This window comes from Balearica regulorum, chromosome 14 (genome assembly GCF_011004875.1).
Source record: "Balearica regulorum gibbericeps isolate bBalReg1 chromosome 14, bBalReg1.pri, whole genome shotgun sequence".
Lineage (NCBI taxonomy): Eukaryota > Metazoa > Chordata > Aves > Gruiformes > Gruidae > Balearica > Balearica regulorum.
Genome location: NC_046197.1, coordinates 960,345 through 983,321, shown reverse-complemented (window position 1 = coordinate 983,321; position 22,977 = coordinate 960,345). Strand labels below are relative to the sequence as shown.

General features: G+C 59.4%; 3 protein-coding genes across 4 annotated transcripts in view; 1 reads left to right on the top strand and 2 right to left on the bottom strand.

The window, feature by feature from the left end:
• Window positions 1-9: 9 nt before the first annotated feature.
• On the top strand, window positions 10-4,218 carry DND1 (DND microRNA-mediated repression inhibitor 1). Of its 2 annotated transcripts, XM_075766154.1 has the most exons (5): window positions 10-248; window positions 1,456-1,573; window positions 1,694-2,155; window positions 2,899-3,297; window positions 3,562-4,218. In XM_075766154.1, exons 1-5 carry the CDS (start codon window positions 162-164, stop codon window positions 3,576-3,578), a joined length of 1,083 nt encoding a protein of 360 aa, XP_075622269.1. In that variant the 5' UTR covers window positions 10-161; the 3' UTR covers window positions 3,579-4,218. The 2 variants fall into 2 exon arrangements, with proteins under 2 accessions (XP_075622269.1, XP_075622268.1); XM_075766153.1 differs by having other exon boundaries at window positions 2,899-4,218.
• Window positions 4,219-11,019: 6,801 nt separating this feature from the next.
• WDR55 (WD repeat domain 55) lies at window positions 11,020-13,019 on the bottom strand. Its single transcript, XM_075766883.1, has 8 exons — window positions 12,968-13,019; window positions 12,755-12,897; window positions 12,525-12,625; window positions 12,359-12,446; window positions 11,999-12,178; window positions 11,771-11,870; window positions 11,501-11,670; window positions 11,020-11,356 (listed from the first exon to the last, which is right to left on the bottom strand). Exons 1-8 carry the CDS (start codon window positions 12,983-12,985, stop codon window positions 11,020-11,022), a joined length of 1,137 nt encoding a protein of 378 aa, XP_075622998.1. The 5' UTR covers window positions 12,986-13,019.
• A 797-nt stretch (window positions 13,020-13,816) lies between these two features.
• IK (IK cytokine) overlaps window positions 13,817-22,977 on the bottom strand; it is a 143,764-nt gene continuing 134,603 nt past the window's right edge. Inside the window, exons 2-21 of the mRNA XM_075766150.1 lie at window positions 22,825-22,841; window positions 22,045-22,111; window positions 21,738-21,830; window positions 21,200-21,259; window positions 20,472-20,639; window positions 20,265-20,379; window positions 19,978-20,048; window positions 19,819-19,865; window positions 19,390-19,553; window positions 19,162-19,270; window positions 18,673-18,712; window positions 18,066-18,279; window positions 17,686-17,704; window positions 17,109-17,187; window positions 16,752-16,832; window positions 16,156-16,213; window positions 15,632-15,720; window positions 15,211-15,319; window positions 14,520-14,554; window positions 13,817-14,084 (exon numbers count right to left, since the gene is read on the bottom strand). Coding sequence (XP_075622265.1) covers window positions 14,057-14,084; window positions 14,520-14,554; window positions 15,211-15,319; window positions 15,632-15,720; window positions 16,156-16,213; window positions 16,752-16,832; window positions 17,109-17,187; window positions 17,686-17,704; window positions 18,066-18,279; window positions 18,673-18,712; window positions 19,162-19,270; window positions 19,390-19,553; window positions 19,819-19,865; window positions 19,978-20,048; window positions 20,265-20,379; window positions 20,472-20,639; window positions 21,200-21,259; window positions 21,738-21,830; window positions 22,045-22,111; window positions 22,825-22,840 — 1,662 coding nt within the window. The 5' untranslated portion in view covers window position 22,841 and the 3' untranslated portion in view covers window positions 13,817-14,056. The remainder of the gene's footprint in view (window positions 14,085-14,519; window positions 14,555-15,210; window positions 15,320-15,631; window positions 15,721-16,155; window positions 16,214-16,751; window positions 16,833-17,108; window positions 17,188-17,685; window positions 17,705-18,065; window positions 18,280-18,672; window positions 18,713-19,161; window positions 19,271-19,389; window positions 19,554-19,818; window positions 19,866-19,977; window positions 20,049-20,264; window positions 20,380-20,471; window positions 20,640-21,199; window positions 21,260-21,737; window positions 21,831-22,044; window positions 22,112-22,824; window positions 22,842-22,977) is intronic.

Genomic DNA, 22,977 nt, shown 5'->3' with positions numbered 1-22,977 from the left:
CCCCCAGCTTTGTGCCCCAAACCAGGCAGGGTTTTTTTTAAACCCACGCGTGGAAAACCCGCGGGAGCGGAGCCCTGTGGGGTCGCTGCTCCCTGGCGGCGGGGCGGGCGCTACCGGCGGGTCCCCCCTCGCCCCGCCCGGGGCGGAGCAGCCGCGGCGCGATGGGCGGAGCGGCGGCGCTGGAACCTTCTAGAGCCCGGCCCGGGCAGTCGGGAGGAGCGGGAGGAATAGCCGCGATGGAGGACGAGGTGGGCGCCGTCGGGGGCTGGCCCGGGAGCCAGGGCGGGGGATGACCTCGGCGCGGCCCTTCCCGGGGCTGGGGCGGGACACGGAGGGACTCTCGAGGTCCCCCGGGGCCGTCGGACGGAGACTGGCGCCCCCGGGGCCCGTCTCGGTGCGTTACCTCGTCGCGGTGCACGGCGGCGGGCGGCGCCGGAGCCGAGCCCGGTCCCATCCCGCCCCTTCCCCCGCGGTGAGCTGGAGCTGGCGGCCCCGGTGCCCCGCAGAGCCCGTGGCGGCGGTGATGAGCCCCGTTAGCGCCTCATGGGCGGCGGCTGCGGGCTTAGCTGGGCTCCGCTGGGGAGGACCCGGGTCCTGCCTCCCCCGAGGCCCCGGCGCCTCCCTGCCCCGTGTGCCTCTACCCCCGTACCGGCGGCAGGAGGTGCCCAGTGCTGGGACCCGGCCCTGGGATCTGCAGAGCCACAGCAGGAGGCTCTGTGGTGTGCGTGGCTGGTCTTTCTGCACCCTCTCGGCCAAGATTTCCCCCTATATGGGTCCCCACCTTCATCCAAAGGCGTTCTCTGCTCTCCGAAAAGATGGAGATAGGTTGCCACGACCTGGTGATGTATCTGGAGGTGCACAAGGCAGAGGTGCAGCCAAACTGCATTTTAGCCTGTGCTAGGCTTAATCCCACTCAGCGTACAGTTTCAGAGGCCCTAATGAGACTTTGCAGTACTTAATGAGCTAACACCTGATGATGTTACCACATGGATTGTGTCTCCAGACCCTCCTTCATGTCCTCAGAAGCCTGAGGAGGTGCTAGTAGAAGACTTGCGTGTTTTGGGGTCCCAACCTGCCTGGGATCTCGTGATGTGATGAGTCACCTTGGCTCTGTGCTCCAGCCCCCTCTTGCAGCGCCAACCAGCTGCTGCCTGTATTTTGGCTTTCAAAGCCCTTGCAGGCATCCGTAGGGGAACTCTTGGTGACCTTGTGCTCTACCAAATTTGCTGGACTTAGTCACATGGAGCAGGCTTGGACAGTGGGCAGGGTAGTCCTTTGGATGCGCAGTGTTGAGGGGCTGCTTAGGTTTCCTGAGGGCAGAGGGGTTCAGCGTTTGCCCCTCCATCTGCTGGCTCGTGCTAGGCCTTGTAGTTGCTTCATGAGGTTGGGATGCCCTCAGTTGGGAGGTTGGAAACTCTTTGCCCAGACGAGCACCAACATCATCTCCCTCCTCAGATGTGGACCAACAGTATCAACCAGGCCAATAAGATGGCCCTGCTTGCCTGGGCAAAAGAAACTGGCATCAACCTGGTGCAGATCAACGGGCAGAGGCGATATGGTGGCCCCCCCCCAGGTACGTGAGAAGAGCATCTCAGTGCTGTGGTGCCTTGGGAACATGGCACGTAGGACGCCTGGCAGACACAGAGGCGAGGTGGGTCTCACCTGCGTGCACCGTGTCATTGTGTGCCTGCAGGTTGGGTGGGTGACCCCCCGCCAGCTGGCACAGAGGTGTTCATCGGTAAGCTGCCACAGGACATGTATGAGAACACGTTGATCCCGCTCTTCCAGAGCGTGGGGAAGCTCTATGAGTTTCGCCTCATGATGACCTTCAGTGGGCTTAATCGGGGCTTTGCCTATGCCAAGTACAGCAACCGGCGCGGCGCCAAGGAGGCCATCGCTGCGTTCAACAACTTCGAGGTGCGGAAGGGCTGTGCCATCGTGGTGTGCAAGAGCACAGAGAAGTGTGAGCTGAGCATGGATGGCCTGGCCACCTCGGTGAGCCGGCGGGAGCTGGAGGCCGTGCTGCGGCAGGTCACAGAGGGGGTCCTCAGCGTCACCCTGTATGCCAGCCCCAGCCAGAAACGGGCCCAGCTTGCTGTGCTGAAATACAGCTCGCACCAGGCTGCCGCCATGGCCAAGAAAACCCTGATGGAAGGTAAGTGGGAGGTCCGTGGTGCTGTGGGATGCTGCTTGGGCTGGTCTTCCTGGTAACTCTAAGGAAGGATTGATCCCACCTCCAGACTTGGCTGCAAGGTGACTTCAGCCTTGAGACATCCCTTGTTCTCTCCCTGCATCCCATGGGAGGCCAGCTGTCCTCAGTGGGGTGATCCTCAGCAGTCCTTGTGTAGACCTAGTGGTGGTGGGGCAAAGGGGCTGCTGGAGGTCCTCAGACAGCTGCCTGCTAAGAGCAGGAGCATTACCAGTAACAGTCCAGGGCATCCAGAGCTTTGACCAAGTTATTAAACCCTCCTGATGGAGATGCCCTACCCCTCAGCACCCCGTCCCATGATTGCACTGCCCTCTGGTGGGACACGTTTCACAGACATCCAACTGGAACCTCCAAACTCCTGATTTGTACCCATTTCTGCCCCAGCTGAGAAGCATCTGGCTTTGATGTCTTTGCACCTGTCCCTAAAGGCAGGCTGCACCTAAAATCCCCAGAGCTTTGCAGGTCTGAGCCCACCTTGATAGCAAAAGGAGATGGAGAAGCAACTACCCTGCAGCTGCGTGAGGGGTGGAGGTAGGGGAAAGGATCCTGTGCAGTTCACGCATTGTGGGTTGGTGCCAAACCACCCATGGGGGTCACTGTGCCAGATGCTGGGCAGTGGGGTGGAATGGGGTGATATTGGAGGGCTGGTCCATGTGCATCTCCTGCCAGCTGCTGCCGGTCTCTCCCAGGGAACATGAGGCTCGGTGGGGTGGAGATGAGTGTGGACTGGCTCAACTCTGATCTGAAGCAGAAACTGCAGTCCTGCGAGGAGAAGCCATCATCCAGAAAGGTGCAAGGGGGCAAGTGCCTGGGGGTCCCCAAGCACTCACCCCTGTCTCCGGTGCTGCACAATGTGCTGGACCGCCTGAACACCCTGTGCCGGAGGCAGCACTTGGGGACACCCCTGTTCCTCACCAAGTGCGTCCAGGCAAACCCCAACGGGTGGCAGCGGTTCTGGTGCCGGGTGGTGATCCCAGGGTGCCCTGTGCCCTTCAGTGGGTTCACATGGGTCCGGCAGGATGGGCCAGGCAGGAGCGGGCACGAGGAGGCGAAGGTCGTGGTGGCGTTGCAGGTTCTCTGCATGCTAGGTGAGTCCTCACGTGGCATCGGTGCCACCCCAAAGTCTTGGAGTGTCTCTTGGGAGTGTGGAGCTGTGGTGCTTCTAGTGCACTGGGGGACCCAGCCTGGCAGACAGCTGAAACACTGTCACCCCCCCCACCAGATGTGACCCTGGTGGCTCTGAGCTCTGGGTGGGATTCCTGGTTGGATGCAGAGGATGCAAGGGGAGGGAGTTTTGGGGTGCCGCTCCCTGCAGCACCGCACAGAGCCTGACGTTTACCTCTCCACTGCAGGATGCCAGCTGATGTAGGCAGTCGTTCTGCCCGAACCATGAGTTGAACCTGAGCCTCGGTGCTGCTGGCTGCAGGAGCAGCGTGCGAGCCCCACTGGGGACCTGGTCCTGTTCCAGCTTTGCTTTGAGTTTGTTTGGGTTTGTTTTGAGAGCCGACTGTGGAGGATGGGGCTGCTGGCCTGATTTGTGACAGCTGCCCTGTCCCCTGGCTGGCCTTTGGGGACAGTTCTGGTTTTTGGGGATGTACCTGCCCAGTTTGACTTAAGTTGGTTTGTGTTGCTCTGCTGTGGTGGAGGGGGCCCGGTGCAGGTCTTGGGAGAAGAAGCAGCTGCTTGGAGAGACTGCCAGCGTCGGCTGGGGAGGCAGAGGGGACCTTGGGGACTGGCCTGGGCTCACCGGGGGACTGTGCATGGCCTCAGCTGGCATGCCTGGTTCCTGAGAAATGGCCTCTGTTGAGGACAGGGCCATACACAGGGACCATCCTGGTGGATGGGGGACGTCCCGTGGGCTGGTGGAGCTGCTTTTTAACGAGGGGAGTGTCTGTGGGCTCTGGGAGGTGCAGGGCTGTTTGCGCTGCGGGGAAGCAGCTGTGGGGTTACTGGCTGTCTCAGGACCAGGAGGTCCAACCGCACACTGTTCACGTGGTATTAAAGTAGTCTGGAAAGCCTCATCTTGTGTCATGTCGTCTTTTGCTCCTGCATCCTTCGCTCCCTGCTTGTCCAGCACCAACTCTGCACTCTCCTGCTACACCAGGAAGCCTGTCTTCTTCTGTGGCAGGAGAAGAGAGTGGTGGGACTTGGATCCATCCTGTAGCCTCCAGGCTCTGGAGCCACAGCCTGCTGGACCCCTGCAGGCAGCAGCCCCTGGCACCCAGAGCTTCGTGGCCCCAGCTTCTCACCGAGGTCTGTCTTACTGCCTTTGGGTATGCCCCAGGCTCCTCTGAGCACCTCTTGATGCACCCTCAGAGATCTTTGGATGCACCTCTGGGACATTGTAGCACCTTTCTGCTCTTCTCTGGGGCCTCTGAGTGCTTTTCAGCGTGTCCAGTGGTCTATGATGAGCACCGTGGGTTTCCAAGTTCATTTCGGGGCACAGTGGATGCCTCCAAGTAGGTAGTTCTGATAGTCCCTTCTGTGCAAAAGACCTGAGTACCTTGCTGTTAGCCACCGGTGGCCTTCAGGGGCCTTACTGTGCTCACTAGGGTCCGCAGCGCATTTTGGTGCACCTAAGGGGACTCCATGTGTGTTACCATGCTGCCCAGGTGCCTCCAGGTACCTTGCAGTGAACACCAGGAGACTCTGAAGTGCCTTCATGTGTCCTCGAAGGGCCATTCTGTGCTCAGCATCAGTCAACCAGTGCCTTTTGAAGTGCCCCAAAGCCTCGCAGTGTTAGGATGTGGCCCATGGGGCTCCGAGTCCATTTGGTGCAGCTCAAATGGCCCTGTGCACCTATCTCTGCTTCCCAGAACTTTACCAGTATCTTCTGACACACATCTGGACCCTGCAGCTCCCTTTGGCAGCACCCAAGTGACATCTTTGTTCCTTTTGGATGCGCCCAAGGGAATCCTCCAAGAGCCTTTTGGTGCACCCTCAGGTACCTCCAAGTGCCTTTTTGTACTCCCCAGAGATCTGCACGTCACTCCTGATGTGCACCAGGACCTTCACCATTTGTCGGTGCAGCTGCAAGAGTGTCCGAGTGAATTTTGGTGGCTTCAAAGTGCTTCTCGTTGCACTGCAGGGGCTTTAACGTGCCTTTTCTTGTGACACCCTCCTCTGCGACTTCTATGGGCTGTCCTGTGCCCTGCAAAGGTCTGCTAGTGCCTTTTGAGGCACTCTAGAGTTCTCTAGGGCTATGCTGGCCCTGGGGATGTGTCCCAGCCTTGGTGTGGCTCAGGAGCACGTGGGAGATCACAATTACCCAGGAGCAGGGCTGGAGGAAGGGTCACCCCAGCTCACAAAGCAGCCAAGTCTTTTAATGAGACATGAGCCTGGCCTGAGTGCTGTGAAAAGCGGAACACCCCCCTCCCCCGCCTCGGGAATGCCGTCCATCTGCATCCACAGTCAGCAGCACCACCACCAGATCTTCACAGCTATCTTAAGACGTATCTACAGAAACATCATATCTTCATCATCTTCACGGGAGGAGCCTGGACATAGAACTGCACAATGGTGCTGGTGGTGGTGAAGGAGTGGCGGTGCCTGATCCTCTTGCTGATGGTTTCCACCTGAAGCACAAGCCATCAAGAGCCTGGGGCACCAGCTTGGCCCAAGAGATTTGCTCATAGTCCACCTCCTGGAAGAATACCTGAGGGGAGCTGCCATGGGTGAGAAGCAGGGCTGAGAGCAGCCCTGGACCGCAGGGCCCAAGGGGCTCTGCCAAGGGGAAAACCTGGTGGCAGCTGAGGTGAAAGTAATTGTGAGGTAGAGCTCCACAGGGCAGATCAGAGCTGAGGGGTGAGGAACAGGGGAGGGGAATGAGCAGAGCAGACGTCCAAGAGGACTCACTGCAAGGCTAGCACAGTCAAGACTGGAGTATTTTACCTTGAAGATGTTGACGTGCAGATGACAATGACAAGGGTGTTGACACAGGTTGCATAGGGGTTTGAGGCAATGGTGAGCAGGCTGAGCAAGGTCTCAGGAGGAAAGCATCCAGGAGATCTTCAGTGCCAACACGATGTCCAGCCAGTCCTTCGAGATGCAGCACAGGTGGACAGTGGAGAGGAGACAAGATGGAAACCAGCCCAGTCACAGCAGGATGATAGCCCCAGGGACACAACTGCCAGGCCTCAGAAGGCACCGGGGACCTGTTCCAAGCCTTGACACTGGAGAGCACCAGTGGCTTGTGGCTCTGACCACCCCAGGTGTGCACTGCCTGTACCCCTCAGCTGAGTCGGTGGCGTGGGACAGGGCTTGCACGATCGTCTCCTCCTTCTCCCTGAGGCTGATGTCTGTCTTGCTGATGGGGATGCTGGATGACTCCCTGGGCCAAGAGGGAAAGCTGAGCTCTGCTGGGTCCTGGGGTGTAAATCCTCCACTTGCTGCTGCTGTGAGGTAGAGCTGGAGAGATCAGGCTGCTCATCACTTACGTGACTGAAGAACCACCGCAGGCACGGGAATGACCCAGCTCAACTGTTCCTTCGCACCCCTGCCGAGTCAGTACCTTGTATTTGGAGGGTGAAGCCCAACACCATGAGCTTTTTGCCCATGATGCTGTAGAAGAGGCAGGCAATGATGCAGCTGCACTGGCACTCGAGGACCTTGCAGGAGGTGCAGCAGCAGGTTGGGCCAGGAGCTGACCTGCCAGTACTGAGCCACCTCCAGAGCCTTGGACATAGACTAGGTTGAGGACATCTTTCTGGACACAGCTGCCCCTGCTCTGGCAGAGCACTGCAGTCAGGCAGCACAAGCTGGGGACACAACAAGTTCCCTTGGAGATGGTGACACTGCAAGCCTTCTCCTCCACCCCCAGCATCCAGAGGCAGGTGACAAGCTGGAATCAGACAGAGCAAGCACAGGGGCCACCAGAGGTGATGATAGGGGACAAACCAGTTGCCAGGTAGATCTGTCATAGAAGCATAGAATGGTTTGGGTTGGAAGGGACCTTTAAAGGTCATCTAGTCCAACCTCCTCCTGCCATGGGCAGGGACATCTTCAACTAGATCAAGTCCAACCTGACCTTGACTGTTTCCAGGGATGGGGCATCTACCACATCTCTGGGCAACCTGTTCCAGTGTTTCACCACCCTCATCATAACAAATTTCTCCCTTATATCTAGTCTGACTCTCCCCTCGTTCAGTTTAAAACCATCACCCCTTGTCCTATCGCTACAGGCCCTACTAAAAAGTTTGTCTTTCTGATGGGCCCCTTTTAAGTACTGGAAAGCCACAACAAGTTCTCCCCAGTGCCTTCTCCAGGCTGAACAACCTCAACTCTCTCAGCCTGGCCTCATAGGAGAGGTGCTCCATCCCTTTGATCATTTTTGTGGCTCTACTCTGGACCCACTCCAACAGGTCCATAGAATCACAGAATCATTTTGGTTGGAAAAGACCTTTAAGCTCATCAAGTCCAATTGTTAACCCAGCACTGCTAAGTCCACCACTAAACCACGTCCCCAAGCACCACATCTACACATCTTTTAAATCCCTCCAGGGATGGGGACTGCACCACTGCCCTGGGCAGCCTGGTCCAGTGCTTGACAACCCTTTCAGTGAAGAAATGTTTACCGATCTCCAATCTAAACCTCCCCTGGCACAATTTGAGGCCACTTCCTCTCATCCTATTACTAGTTACTTGGGAGAAGAGACCAACCCCCACCTGGCTACAACCTCCTTTCAGGTAGTTGCAGAGAATGATCAGGTCTCTCCTCAGCCTCCTTTTCTCCAGGCTAAACAGCCCCAGTTCCCTCAGCCGCTCCCATCAGACTTGTGCTCCAGACCCTTCACTGGACACTCCAGCACCTCACTGTCCGTCTTGTAGTGAGGGGCCCAAAACTGAGCACAGAACTCGAGGAGTGGCCTCACCAGTGCCCAGTACAGGGGAACAGTCACTGTCTGGCCCTGCTGGCCACACTAGTTCTGATACAAGCCAGGATGCTGTTGGCCTTCTTGGCCACCTGGGCACACTGCTGGCTCATATTCAGCAGGCTGTTGACCAGCACCCCCAGGTCCTTTTCTGCTGGGCAGCTTTCCAGCCACTCTGCCCCAAGCCTGTAGCATTGCCTGGGGTTCTTGTGACCAAAGTGCAGGACCCATTGCTGAGCTTTGTTGAACCTCATACAGTTGGTCTTGGCCCATCGATCCAGCCTGTCCAGATCCCTCTGCAGAGCCTTCCTGCCCTCAGGCAGATTGACACTCCCACCCAACCTGGTGTCATCTGCAAATTTACTGAGGGTGCACTTGATCCCCTTGTCCAGATCATCGATAAAGATATTAAAGAGAACTTGTCTTTCTTGTACTGGGGACACCTGAGCTGGACACAGTGCTCCAGGTGGGGTCTCACCAGAGTGCAGTAGAAGGGAAGAATGACTTCCCTTGACCTGCTGGCCACACTGCTGGTGATGCAGCCCAGGACACAGTTGGCTTTCTGGGCTGTGAGTGCACATTGGTGGCTCATGTCCCATTTGTCACCCACTAGTACCCCCAAGTCCTCTGCAGGGCTGCTCTCATTCCTTTCACCCCCCAGCCTGTATTGATCCCAGGGGTTGCCCCAACCAGATGCAGGACCTTGCACTTGGCCTTGTTGAACTTCATGAACTTCACATGGGCCCATTTCTTGAGCTTGTCCAGGTCCCTCTGAATAGCATCCCCTCCCTCAGGCATGTCAGCTGCACCACTCAGCCTGATGTCATCTGTAAATGTGCTGAGGGTGCACTCAATCCCACTCTCTGTGTCGCTGATGAAGATATTAAACAGTACTGGTCTCCATACGGACCCCACTCGTCACTGATCTCCATCTGGACATTGAGCCGTTGACCACTACCCTCTGGATACGACCATCCAGCCAATTCCTTAGCCACTGAACAGGCCATCCATCAAATGTTGTTAAAGGGCTTACAGACATCCAGATAGATGACATCTATAGCTCTTCTGTTGTCCACTGATGTAGTCAGTCCATCATAGAAGGCCACTAGGTTGGTCAGGCAGATGGTCCCACCAGGCTAAATGGTGTCCCAGCCTGGATGCTGGTGTGAACTGGAGACCTTCCTTGTGCTTCCCAGGACTGAGCTGCAGAGACAGCCTGAGGGCAGTGCTGTGGGCCCTGAAGGGGACACCGATGGGGACAGAGGGTGCAGGACCCATTCATGCCGCCCTTGAGCGAGTGTTTACTGATGTGCTGGTCTGTGCTGATGGCATGGGCCCCTTCCTCCACGTTGGCCCTGGTCACCTCACCCAGGGTGCTGATGGAGTTGGTGCTGCTGATCCTCTGAGCCAGGAACATGATGGCAGTCTGGGCAAGGGCAGTGTGTGGGACCCTGAGCTGCATCTCCTGTGCCACCTGGGAGATGGGGACATGTACCAGCTTGGGGAGCCCTGAAGGCCACACATTGGGTTTTGAGCACTCAGTGCACATAGGTGATGCCAAGTTTCAGTGGCCTTTTGCCCTGCGTGCATGTCATTGCCACCAAGGAGAACACAGTCGGGGTCATCTGGTCAGAGGCAGCCATGCCTTCAGCCAGGACCTCAACAGGACATGTGGGGCATGAGATGGCACGGGACACTGCAGCCCCACACACCCTTCTTCTGGTCCATGCTGCCCGTTGGCCACCAGTGAGATATGTGGGCCACCTCCTGCCACTCCCTAACCCACGGCCTCCCAGGGTCCCTGCCTCCTGGTGGCACCAGGACAGGTCAGACTTGGTGTTGAAGAGCTGCTGGATGCTCTCAGCTGCTCGCACCAGCACTGTGCTCTTCTCCAAGGTGGTCAACCACCAGCCCGCTGCCCAGCAGGGACCAGCTGGCACCCACCGCCCTGCCCAGGGCCCAGCCACCCCGCAGCCCAGGGATGTGCCCTGCCACCAGCAGTGGTGGGGAAAAGCCGGGCTCCTCTGTCACACCGCCTACAAGCAGCGGTGCCCGGGCGCAGGGTGCTCTCCCCAGGGCCACCCCCGTGCCCCCCACCCCAGCACGCAGGTGTCCCACACGCACAGAGTGCCGGGGAACTCGGGGTGAGCCAAACCATCGGCACAGGGCGCTAGGAACTGAAAGGCACTGGGTTTATTTGTAACAGAGCTGATCTGTAAATTAATTAACAAAGGCTAATTGACACACCGCCTCGGACAGCGGTGCAGGTGGGGGGCCCTCAGGAAAGGGACAGACCCCAGGACCCCATGTCACCCCTCACCCCCCCGCCCATCCCAGAACCCCCAAACACAGCAGCAAACCCCAGCCACACCCTCACCACCACCCCCCCCCCCGGGACCCCCAGCCATGTCCCCTCATCTCCGGGCCTCCCCGCACCCCCCAACCAGGGACCCCCCATCTCAGAGCCACCGCTTCCCCCTCCTCCAGGGATCCTCAGTCATGACCCCCCCCCCCAACCCCTCCCCCCGGCACCCTCAGCCACATCCCCCCATCCCTGGACCCCCCCATCCCAGTCCCCCTCCCCAAGGACCCCCCCCCCGCCCCCAGGGCCCACACACCGCCCTCAGCCCCGTCCCCATGTCGGGGCCACCCCCGGACTCCTCCCTCCCGGGCCCCCGACGCCCCATAAGCGGTGCCCGCCCCGGGACACCACCACCACCAACCCCCCCCCCGACACCCTCTGTCCCTTTAAGGCCTCGCCAACAGCCCAGCCTGAGTGGCAGCCCTGAGAGCCAATCAGAACGCCGGCTCCCGATCTGCCGGCGGTGGCTGCAGCACCGGCCCAAGCGGGCATGACTCCGCCCTAGGGGCGGGACCGCCCAGCACCACCCCGATGTGCCCACCCCGGGGCGTGGCCAGCCAGAGCCCCGCCCCCGCCCCTCAGTCGCTGTCGTCGCTGTCGTCGCTGTCGCTCCCCCCCGCCGCCTCCGGAGCGGCCTCGGCTTCGGCCCCGTCCCGCAGGTCGGCGAAGAAATCCTCCCCGCTGCCCGCCGCCTTGCTGCTGAGGGCCCGCAGCGGCCCGCCCTTCTTCTTCTTCTTCCGGTAGTCGTCCACCACCAGCCCCGCCAGGGCGGAGATGTCCCAGAACTTCACCTTCTGGTCATGGGCGCAGCTGGCCAGGAGCTGCCCGCCCGGGGCCACCGCCAGCTGCTCGATGGGCTCCCCCAGGTGCTGCCCAACGCAGCCCAGCACCCGGTTCGGCAGGATGTTCACCGCCCTGGGGACGGGCCCTGGTGAGCACCGTGCAGGGAGCAGCGCCCCTGTCCCCCACCCGCCTGCCCCGGCACGCCCTGCCTTCCCCTGCTCCTAACCAAGGCTGATCGTGCCCCTCACCCTCCCCGTCCCACCCCATCCCCCTGACCTGATCACTCCGTCCAGGGACCCCACGCATACGATGCTGTCTGTGATGGGGACCATGCAGTCAACAGACTCGGCCCTCAGAGCAAAGCGGTCGCTGGCGGCCCCGAAGCCGTCCCAGTTGAAGAGGTAGATGGTGCCTTCGCTGGAGCCACACGCCACCTTCTTCCCCCTCTAGGTAACATGGAGGACAGTAAGGCAGAGGCTGAACAAGAAGCCTGGGGTGTGGAGATGGATCCGCAGGGTCCTGCTCCGGGCAGGGCCAGGTGCCAACCTTCAGCAGCGTGACAGACGTCAAGTCCCCGTTCTGCGGCTCCGAGAGCAGCTCAAAGCGCCGCCTCTTCACATTGAAGACACCCAGGGTGCCATCACCACTGCGGGAGACGGCAGGGGCCCGTCGTGACCGTGGGACATGGCGCAGGGCGCTTCCCCCAGCCCTAAAGGGAGGCCCTGCAGGGGCGCGGGGTGGGGCCTGACCCTGGTGCCATGGAGCCCCCGGTACCTGGCAGTCAGCAGAATCTTCCCGTTACCATCCACAGCCATTGCGCTGATGTACTCCTCCTGCTGATGGGCCTCCAAGATGGCATCCCCCTTGCGCAGGTCCCACACCTTCAGCACCCCACCATCATCACCCGTGGCAAAGACGTGGTTATCGATGGGCAGCACGCAGTTGAGGGCTGAGCTGCAGAGACCCCAGCCCCACCACACCGGCACAGTCACCACAGGCAAACGGCGCCCAGAGCATTGGGGACGATGCTCGGCCTCTGCCTGCCCGGCCCAGGGCTGCATGGCTTTGGAGGGGAGGGAAGGGGACGCTGCCCCCGCGGTCACTGCCTGGGACAAGCCGCCCGATCAGACCTACCCATGGGCCTTGGGGAAGCGCGTTTCCAGCCGTCCCTCCTCCACTGTCAGGATGTGGACGGACTTGTCCTTGGACACGGTGAAGAGCTCTGGAGAGCCGCATCAATGCCCCCAGCCCCGGCGTCCCCCGCCGTGCCCCGGTGCCACCCCACGTCCCCCGCACTCACTCTGCCCGTCCTGGGAGAAGGCCACGTCCCGGCACGACTTGAGGTGATGCCCCGAAGACCAGAGCTGCCGGTTCTCGCCCTCGGTGCAGGAGTACGAGTACCTGCCAGCACCGGGTCGGGCTCACCGGGGCCCACGGGAGGACGGGGACCCGCGACGGCCGGCGCCCAGCAGTTCCTACCCCCGGGACCCCCGGCCCACGCCCCGGCGGAGCCCCCACAGCCCCACTCACAAGTAGACGTCGCCATCCACGTCCCCCGCCGCCAGCAAGGGCCGGGCCGGGTGCAGGGCGATGGCGTTGGCTGTCGCCTCGAAGCAGATGTCCTCGGGGGTGTCCCGCAGCCGCGGCTCCCTCCCCGCTGGCTCCGAGCAGCCCTGGGGGAGAGCGGGGCGGTGGGGCCGGAGCCGGCGGGGCTGGGGCCGCGCTGCCCCCACGCCTGCTCACCTCCCCCAGCGCCGCCATGCCGGGGCCGCGCCGGGCGCAGGCGCTGTGCTCGTTTGCATAGCACCGCCCCCTCATTTGCATGGAGACGCCCCGCTGCGGGGCGCGCTGCGCTGGTGGTGCGCGGCAGGAACGTCACGCGTGGACCGGCTGTAGCTCTGCGGTTACGCCGGTGCCTTTGCGAGGCTGTTGTGACACACCGTGCGAGTGGCTCGGTCCCGCGGGTACCTGTGCTGTATTTTGCCACGACTTGCCCCGGCCTTCTCCCAGCTGCCTCGGTTTTTCCTGCTTTTTAGCAGTTCAGCAGTGGGAGCCCCCCACGGGCTCCCTAACTTTCACAGCGTCACTGCAGCCTCTTTCAAGGGCTGGGGCTGGCAGGGCACCCCGAGGCCGGCCCAGCGCCCCGGCCCAGCCAGGGGCCACCAGCCACGTCCTCGTCCTTGCCCAGAGGAGCTATTCCAGCTCACCACTGGCCCTGCACTGCCGTGAGGAGCTTGACCCCATCCCATCCACCCTGCCGCTGGTCGGGGGCGATGGCCGCTCCCGTGCCACACGCAGCCCCACGCAGCCAGCCGTCACGGCAGCTCGCACAGGGGAAGCAGTCCGAGTCCTCAGCTTCAGGCCACTTCCTCTTGCCGTACCCCACGTGAGGGTCCCGTTTCTTCCCCGCACACGGAGGCTGGATTATTTCCCCCGAATCGGCTTATTTGCTCATTTTATCCGGGGCTTGACAGGGGCTACCTACCCCCCACCCCAAAAGGCCCCCAAAATAAGCACCCTTAGCTAGGGCTCGCCCCACGCAGGAGCCCCCAGCCCACACGCCTTCTCCCTGCCCACACAAACAGACATTCGTGCAAAAGTTCTGAAGTTTTATTACAACTACAACATTTACACATCACGAGCTATACAGCAAACACTGGAGGGGAGAGCCTCAGCGCAGCCCCGCAGCGCATGGCACGGGACACACGTGCCACCCAGCCCAGAGGAGAAAGGGGACGGCGTGGGGGGCAAAGAGAGCACCCCAGCAAGCTCCAGGACACCAGCATGCAGCAGGACAGGTTCCAAGAGCTGGAGGAGGAGATACTGGAGGCATCAGTACTTGGGACGTTTCACCTCAACCCTGGAAGAGACACAGGGGCAGGACTGAGGTGAGGATGCAGGGCAGACAGCTCCACTGCCCTCCCCTCCAGGCCTCAGCACTGAGGTCCACAATTTCAACCCACAAAACATTGCGGGGAGCCCAACAGCTCCTCGGGGCACCCAGCTAGATGGGGCAGAACTGCCTGGCCAAGGAGAAGCCCCCCAACACAGCCCTGGGGTCTACTCAGCACCTGCCCACCGCCCAGGGGAGAGGTGCCCTGTGGGCTCTGCTGAGCTGAGGAGGGCAGGAGCACCCTGACCGGGGCCAAATGTTCTCCACTCTCTTTCCAGCCCCACTGCAAGGAGCCAGCAGGGAGGTCTCTGCCCCCTGCAGCCCCTGGGAGAAGTGGCAGGGGACAGCCAGGCCCCAGACCTGCCCTGCGGTGGAGCCAAGAACAGAGACAGCTTTACTAACCCATCAGCCTCCAACTTCTTCCTCTTCTCGATGATCTGGAAAGAAAGCACAAAGTCCTGTTATGCTCAGGGTAGACGGCTCCCCACAACTGCAGCAGAAGTGTTGTAGGGTGCCAAGATACACCCGGGCAGAGTTACAGCCCGGTCAGAGCAAGCCAAGGTGAGCTAAAGTTGTCCACAAGCCGCCTGAGGTCTGGAAGACTTGGCCTGTTCCCCCTTTGCTCCATTTTGGCCGCCAAAGACTGTCCTCACCTTCCCCTAGCCCATCCGATACCATTGGGGTGCTCACGGCCAGCTCACCCTGCCAGGACAAGCCCCAGCTCTGCTGGTTAGAAAACAGGGAGCTGCTAACCGTGCCTTGTCCCCTCCACACCCCTTTGGATGGCTCCGAGCTGCCAGTTTGGACACGTTCATCTGCTGCAGGGTGCAGAGCAAAGAGCCCTCATCGGGACTGCTCCCAGGGAAACAGCTCCAAATGCAGCTCCAGATGCCTCTGCAGTCCTGAAGCCCCAAATATTTGGCTGATGCTCTCACAAGGAGCTTCTGTAGAGCCAGCCCAGCTGCACACGCATACTGGCAGTGCCCAGTGGTCGGGCTGGACCAAAAGCCGCGACTAGGATGGCAAGGGCAGGACTGGGCTGCGCTGGCAGCTCGTGGCCCAAACAGACAATACTCTAGCTCTGGTCACCCACCGCACTGATCTTCTTCCACTGCCGGTCCAGCTCCGCCTTGTCATTCGTCTCCTTGAAGCGACGGGTTTTGCGTCCCTCAGACATCTTGATCCCGTACTGGAAGGCTGCCCTGGGGAAGGAGCGAGACACAGCTCAGCACTCGCAGGGCATCCACGAGCCAGGGGAACAGACACATTTGCCCCAGCCACAAGCCCATACTCCAGAGCTGCCTTGGGCCCCTGAAAGCAGTGGCTGGGCTGGAGTCCTCAAGAGTGATACTAAGAGCAAAGACAAGCCACCAGGCCCAGGATCCACAGCTCCTCCTCAGGTCCTCATCAGGGAACCCCCTTCTTGCTTTAAGCTCCCCCAGGACCCAGGTTTGGCCCACACGGCCACCCCCACCCGGAACCCTTGCTCAGCCCTTCCCAAGGGCTGCACTCACTTGGGCAGAGCCTCTTTGTTGTTCATGTATTCGCTGTACTCCTCCTGGGTGTCAAAGTCCCAGCGGCCCAGAGGTCCTTTCTTGTTACCCTGCAGTGAAAGGACGACTCAGAGCAGCTCCTTAATTGATGCAGCCCCGCGCGCTTAGGCAAGATCTCAATCTCCCAATCTGCCATCAGCCCCAGTTCAACGGGTTTGTGCACCCAGTCTGACCTTGGCTCTGAGATCCCCTCCCCGAGAAGCCCCAGGCAGGGGACTCTGTGGAAGAGGGAGTTGCGACAGACCAGCACACCTCCCCGACACTTCTCGGCCAAGCATCAGTCTCGCACAGGGTTTGCTCCCTGGGACAGCAGATCCTGCCCAGATCCAGGCATGTGGCAGATCAGTAAACCCCAAAACACATTCAACACCCAGCTCTGGGGCACTCAGCCCCGCTGCACAACCCTGCTTCTCTCCAGTGGGATCCTCCCAGCCTGCACCGATACCTAGTTCACTGGCTGGTCCTAAAAGCTGGTGATGGCATACCTGATCCATTTTGCTGTAGTCCACCTCTTCATCGCTGTCCACGGCCATATCATCCATTCTGTAACGAAAAGAAAAGCAAGAGAAGGGTTTGGAGCGGGTCTGGAAAGGGTTTGGACCTCAGAGCCAGGCTGGTGGGAGCCATCTCTCGCACACAGTTCCTGGACCAGAAAGAAGTTCCTCCAACTGCAAGCCTTGCAGGTGAGCTGTACCACAAGGCATCCAAGATCGCAAATGCTCCTAAGATGACTCTGCAGGCTGAAAGCTGCTCCTCTTCTGCTGAGGAACTGCTTTGCGGCCAGGGCTCAACAAGCACATGAATTACCAAGGAACCCAGCAGACTCCCAGCCACCTCAGCCTTTCCCCAGCACTGAGGGGCAGCAGACTCCAGGTCCGAGCAGAGACCAGCTAAGAAAAGGCCAGGTCTGCTAGAACCAAGGACCTGGGGAGCATTTTAACAGTAGGCTGCAACCTCTGACAGAGCCAGGCCTGCTCCTCCCAACAAACAGTGGGGCTGACATTCAAGTTCTCGCTGCCAGAGAGCGGCAGCCCCTCGGCACACCCCGCTCCCAACCCGCAGCTTCTTGCTGCTTCCTTACGTAGCAGGGTAGCACTCGGCGTAGCTGTTCGACATGCCGAAAAAGTCCCCCAGCTGCTTCTTGTCTTCTGGCTTCTTCAACGTGACAACAGTCAAGGAAAGCACCACCACGTAGCCTTACAGTTAAGGGCTGAGCACAGCCGGCCAAAGAGCCACCTTCTGCCCTAACACCACTGAATTAGAGGCTGCAGAGCTTATGTCTGAATACAGGCAGCATTGGGGGGCATTTCTCTGCTACCGGAGGAAGAGCCCTCGTAAGTGAGGCGGGACAGGCACACAGCTGTGCTCAGGCAAGGCCTGCCTGCAAGGGAAGCCCAGCCCCGCAGTCGGCCAGGCTGGCACAGACAGTAAAGGATATGACTCTGCGCCTTCCCAGCCAGCAGCTCCAGCAAACTTCTCGTTGATGGACTTGATGAGCTCCTTGGCTGAGCCGGGTCCTGGGGTAGAGAGAGCAGCAGCCTGAGGTTTTTTGGCGGGAACAGCTCACCACAATACACACGGGGCTGGGCAGAGCCCTCTTCTGCACAATTTCATTGGGACGGGGCGAGAGGCAGAAGGATGGGCTGCATGAGGTAGAAGAGGAGCCAGGAGAACACCGAGGAGCAGCACACCAGTTCGAGCACAGCCAGGGGTGAGCTGATCCCAGTAGACCCTGAATCCTCCTCAGCTTACAGCCAACATAAGGCTGTTTGAGCTGCTCTGCTGCCAGGGAAGGATCTGCACGCACACTCAACCCAGGCTGGCACGCAGCAGCCTGGAGGCACAAGACTTTTCACCCTGAAACTCTCACGGCAGGCAATTCCCTCCATCAGCAGCCTCTGGGAAACCAGGGAGCTCACACAGGCCGGTAAGCCAAGCAGTCCTGAGATCTGCAACCCCGTATGGCCTCACTCAAACGTCCAGCCTCATTCAAACGTCCTCACTGCCTGACTCACCTTTGTCGATGTCTGTGGGCTGCAAAGAAGAGGGAGAGATACCATGTCACTTGGGAGGGCTGAAAGCAGGCAAGTGACAGCGCTGCAGGACTTGCAGCTCCACTTTAAGACTCTTTGTGGCAAGCATGTGGAGCTGAACCATAAAATCTACTGGGTTGTGCTAGTCCTGCCTCATTTGCTGAAGGAGAGGACAAGCACCCAGCCATCCACCAGCCCCTGGCTGGAGAGACAGTGCTCACCAAGAGCTGAACACTGGCACGTGTGGGAGCATGACCAGAGACACCCAAAGCCACCAGGGTGACCCCTCCAACCCCACAGCGGCACTCCCCAAAGGGCAGGGATCAGGTGGGAGAGTCCACACTTCACGAGAAGAGGCTCACCTCATCATCAGCCTTGGGCTTCTCAAAGTAGCTGTGCCTCTTCTTTTCCTCCTCCCGGTCCCGGTCACGCTCCCTGTCCCTCTCACGCTCCCGGTCCCGGTCCCGTTCTCGGTCACGGTCCCGGTCACGCTCCCTCTCACGGTACCTCTCCCGCTCCTTCTCCCGTGGCATCTTTGCAGTGGAGGGCACATAATCCCCAATGTCTTCAAAGATGCTAGAAGTGGAAAAGAGCCTGCAGTTACAGGTGCTGCAAGAGAAGAGGCCACAACTACCTCCCTTTGAACTGGAACCTAATAAAGGAGCGTGCAGCACCAACATCAAGAGCTAAGGACGCCCACTAGAACTGGCTTCTCCATCTGTCAGGGGTATCGCTGCATTTCTGCTCTCTTCTGCTGCCTGGACCTGCTTCTTGTGGTCCAGGACAACAGAGAGCCTCAAGCCTGAAATCAAAAACAGAGCTTGCCTCCAACCTCCTACAAACTGCAGGTCCAAGGAGACAGCTCACTCCAGAAGCACTAAACCCAGCCCTCTCCAAATGTGGGCCAAAAAGACACCCCTTAAGGCAGAGAGCTGTGAGCCCACAGCCTGTGGGCAGGGAGGCACTTACTTCATATCAGCTTCAGGGGGCTTCTTCTCATCCAGCTTCCCTGCAAGGACACAACAGCAGTGAGAGGCACATCATCCACTCTGCCACCTGCACTGTTTCCCTGTCCCCAAACTGGTTTCCAAGCCCCAAGAGCAGCACACCTGGAGGGTGTCCTGACTTCCCTTTCCGTTACCACATCATATCTAGCTCCCTCAGGAAGCTAATTTGTCCCTCCCCAAGAGGGCAAACTTCCCCAGGGAAGCGGGCCTTAGGAAGAGCAAAGCAGCACGAAGCACCCTCGCAGCTGTGATTCCTCAGCAGCCAGTCCCCTGCAGCCCTGACGCAGAACAGCCTGCCTTCAGGACGCAGCGCTTGGGGCGCTACGGGAAATCGCTGTCCTGTAAGCCCACTGCCTCATGGTGCAGGGGAATATGGCAAACTAAAACACATCTCCTCTCAGGACATGCTTCCAGCATTAAGTCCTACTACTCAGTTCCCTTCAGCTCCTACCTTTGTCTTTCTTCTTGAGCTTCTTGTTGCGGGTCCCTTGCCTGAGATAGGAGAGGATCTGCGTCAGTTTGCTGATGACAATGTCGTTGGTGGTCAGCGTGGTCTGTGCCTGAAAGAGAAATCGCCGAGGAAGTGTCCGACTCCCTTGACAAGGAACCCCTCCTGGCAAGACCTGCTCTGGCTGATTCAGACCAATGTGGTCAAACAGCCTGGACACCAGCTGGGTACCTCCATGGTGGGGCAGTCAGCCTTGCTCCGGATCAGCGTGGTTGGGATATCAGTGTCAGCATACTCATCGTCCAGATCTACCACATAGGCCATCCTCCCCGGCAGGAATAGCTCATTCCGTTCATAGGACTTGTTCTTGAACAGAATGCGGTAGATGTTGCGACCTGGAGGGGAAGGAAACGTGTGGGAGAGCTGCTCTTACGAGAGCAACGGACAAGCCCACAGTGAAGTATATTTAGTTTATCAGAAACATCAGAATCACCTCCTAAGAGACACACTTCCTCCAGCCCTCAAATTCAGGACACCTACACCTCAGACTCTCCCCCTTCAATGACTAAAGGTTTTCATTCCTCCATTCACCCTCCAGAATTTCTCCCACGTTCATGGCACCACACAAGGTGGGGAACAGCCACATCCACACAGTCTTACCCAGCCGGGTCTTAAATTCAATTTTATTCTCAGGATCTTCATCTTTCCTGAACACAAACAGAAAAGAAACAGAAGTATTATGCTAAGCGTATGCCTCCTCTGCATCCTCCTCTCTGGGAGGCAGCTGTACTCAGGAGTGTAAAATCCTCAACCACTCACTTAGTTTCTTTCTGGGGCTTCTCCATCATTTCCTCCTCTTCCTTCTCCTTGCTGGCAATCTCAGCCCGTACCTGGCCACAGAGTAAATCCATGCGTTACAGACCAAGCCACACCACTGCTGCCCATCAGAACCAGTAAGCCCACTTCCACCAGCTCCCCAACCCTTCATAAGTCTTTCAGAAATCCACACTGACAAGACTGATGCACCCGTAAATGGCAACTACCACCCTCTGCCCACAGGAGCAGGCAGGGTAGAAGAGGAGCAGCAAGGTGGTATCTGTGCTTACCTTCTGCAAGAGCGCAAAATCCAGACCCTTCACCAAGTGAGTGTGCTCCATGTCACCACCCAAGAACTTGGACTCCTGGATCAACTGTCTCCTCTTCTCTGCAGCAGATTTATCCCTGTGCAAAAAAAAACAACCACCAGAGCCAGTTAGGAGACAGCCCCTCTGGAGCAGCCCGGCAAGACAAGGCCATGCCACAGGCTCACGTACGCCTCTGCCGTTGGCCCCACAGCCCTGTAGTTGGCAGTTGTGCTGATCAGCTCTGTTTCTTCGTAGTCCTTGTTCACACCATCTCTCCTCTCCTTAGCTCGATCTCTGTACTTCTCAGCCAACTCCCTCTCGCGTTCTATCTCCTGTTGGCGCAGCTTTGCGTAATAGCTGGGGGTGGAAAAACAGCTCAGTGTTAGAGTGACATGTTCACACCTTTGGTGTACCAGACAGGTAACAGTCCCCAAGGCCTCACACATACCCATTCTGCTCCCAACCCCTTCCCCAAAAAACGTACTAAAGCACCATGGGACACAACATGCCCGGAGGACACCAAACAAGATGAAACTGCTGCATCAAGGCTCTTCAAAGAGAAGCTCAGTCTTCCCCTCCAAAAGGAAAAGGTCAAGTGCAGTCCTGCTGCCCAAATGTGCCCCAACAGACAGTCCCCAGTGCAGATGTCCCACTGCTGCCCTGCTTTGCCAGCCACCCCTCTGCTTCTTCTGGAGGTGAAGCTTCACCCCCATCCTGCTGCCGCCCTCCCACATCAGTTCCCACAAGCAGTGACAGTCACTCAGCCTGAGCTCTTCTCACTCTGCTTGGCTCCAAAGCCCCAAAACAATCCAAACAACTCAGGGTCCTCTTGGGTAGCCCAAGAGCTCAGAAGCTGGTTCCATGGGCAGGTCATGATGTACAAAGAAAAGTCCTGATGCATTGCTTTCCCCATTTACCTTTTCTTCTTCCTTCTGCGAGCAGCTGGATCTTCATCTTCGTTGTACTCCCGGGGCATCCTGGAAAAGGGCGAGAAATGACATGTAGTCTGCAGAGCTGCACAAACAGGCAGCAAGACAGAACAGTCCCTCAGACACAACAGGGCACCAAGACAGATGCTCAAAGATGGGAACAATACAGTCCCATTTCTCCCTAAGTCCACTCTGTCAGCAGGGAGAAGAGGGAAAAGCACTGATTTTCATAGAACAAAACCTAAATCTGTCTCCTGCACAAAGCATCTTAACAGCCATACGGGACTTTGCTATTTAAAATTGTCCTGATCCACCTGTTTTTCCACACACATGTACAGCTTGCATGGACTCGAACACAAAGCAAGGCTGAGGTCTGTTCCTCAGTCCCTGTCTGCACACTCATTAGCAAAAGCCCCTTGAAATACTCCACCGCAGAACGCAAGAGGACAGTCAGGCAGGAACAGGGCCCCAGAGGGAAGACAGCTGTGCTTTGTCCCACAGTCTCGTGAAATGAGGTCCTACTCACTCATGGTGGCGAGATTTGGACGGTGGTGCAGATGTTGGCGCAGCCCGCGGGGTCATAAGAAGCTTTCTGAAGTCTTCATTGGTCAGCTTGGACCTGCAAGGAAGAGAGAAAACAGAAACCGTTGTCTCCCAATAAGCTTTGGCAGCAGAGGATATGCCAGCATGTCCTGTGTGACGGCGCTGGACACAGGGTCCCCGTGGAGGAAGCCCAAAGGCTGCATCGCACCAGTCACTCCCACCCTCAAGATGGAGGGATTGGCCTTGGGTCCCAGAGTCCAGGTCCAGCCCTGCCCCAGTACTGTACTCACTGGTGGAAGGAGTGCGAGTCGTCCACATCGTGGCCATCAGGGGCCAGAGGGTTGGAGAACGGTTCGTCTGGGGGACAGAAGGAAAGAGAGCGCTCAGAGTCTGCCTGCATGGATGGGTTCAACCCCCCCCCCAACCCCCACAATCCTCCCACCACACCGCTCCTCTGCCGAGCCCAGGCTGCCGACACCCTGGGCTGGCCTCACCAGGGCACAAGGGACGTAGGGGTCCCAGGGTCACTGCCCACCACGAGCCCTTGCCACCCCCCACGCCGAGTGATGCTGCGCCCTCCCGGCGGGTGTCCTAGTACCTCCCTGGGGGCGGCCAGGACTGCCCTTGCACCCCCTCCATCCCCAGAAATGCCCTACTGCCCCATCCCCAGCGAACCCCGGGGTAAATCCCCCGCGTAGAGTTTTACCCCCAAACACGCACCCCATTTGTCCCCACACCCCCCCCCCCCAGCATCTCCTCACCCCCCGGCTGCCCCGGAGCCCCATGCCAGGAGGTGCCCCCCAACTCCCAAGGCTGTCACCTTCCCCGAACAAGGGCTGCTCATCCCAACAGGCTGGGGGTGCCGTGACCCCCGGGGGTCCCCCCGCTCCCCCGCCGCAGCCCAGTGCCCCAAGCACAGGATGGGCCTACACCCCCCCCCGCCACCGGGCCACTCCCTCAGTCCCCAAGTGCCGCGGCACCCCCGCCCACGGGTCGGCTGCCCCAGCCCCCGGGATGCCCCGGAGCCCTCCGGAGCCCCCCGGAGCCCCGTGTCCCGCCGCCCCACTCACTGTCGCGCTCCGGCATCGCGCCCCGTTACCGCAGCCCCGCACCACAGCCGCTCCTCCGCTCCCCTTCCCAGCACCCCCCGCGGCCGCGCGGCCGGCCCGCCCTCCCCCCGCTCGCATTGGTCGACCGCTCTCCGATGGGCGCTACGATTGGTC

What these genes read in the sequence shown, in the direction of transcription:
- DND1 (XM_075766153.1), top strand. Translation starts at nt 162, where the DNA reads ATGGGCGGAGCGGCGGCGCTGGAACCTTCTAGAGCCCGGCCCGGGCAG. An exon ending in TAGCCGCGATGGAGGACGAG is followed by an intron (nt 249 to 1,455) that starts GTGGGCGCCGTC and finishes CTCCCTCCTCAG; the next exon opens with ATGTGGACCAACAGTATCAA. An exon ending in ATATGGTGGCCCCCCCCCAG is followed by an intron (nt 1,574 to 1,693) that starts GTACGTGAGAAG and finishes GTGTGCCTGCAG; the next exon opens with GTTGGGTGGGTGACCCCCCG.
- WDR55 (XM_075766883.1), bottom strand. An exon ending in CGCTTCCCCAAGGCCCATGG is followed by an intron (nt 12,179 to 12,358) that starts GTAGGTCTGATC and finishes GGGTCTCTGCAG; the next exon opens with CTCAGCCCTCAACTGCGTGC. An exon ending in AAGATTCTGCTGACTGCCAG is followed by an intron (nt 11,871 to 11,998) that starts GTACCGGGGGCT and finishes CGTCTCCCGCAG; the next exon opens with TGGTGATGGCACCCTGGGTG.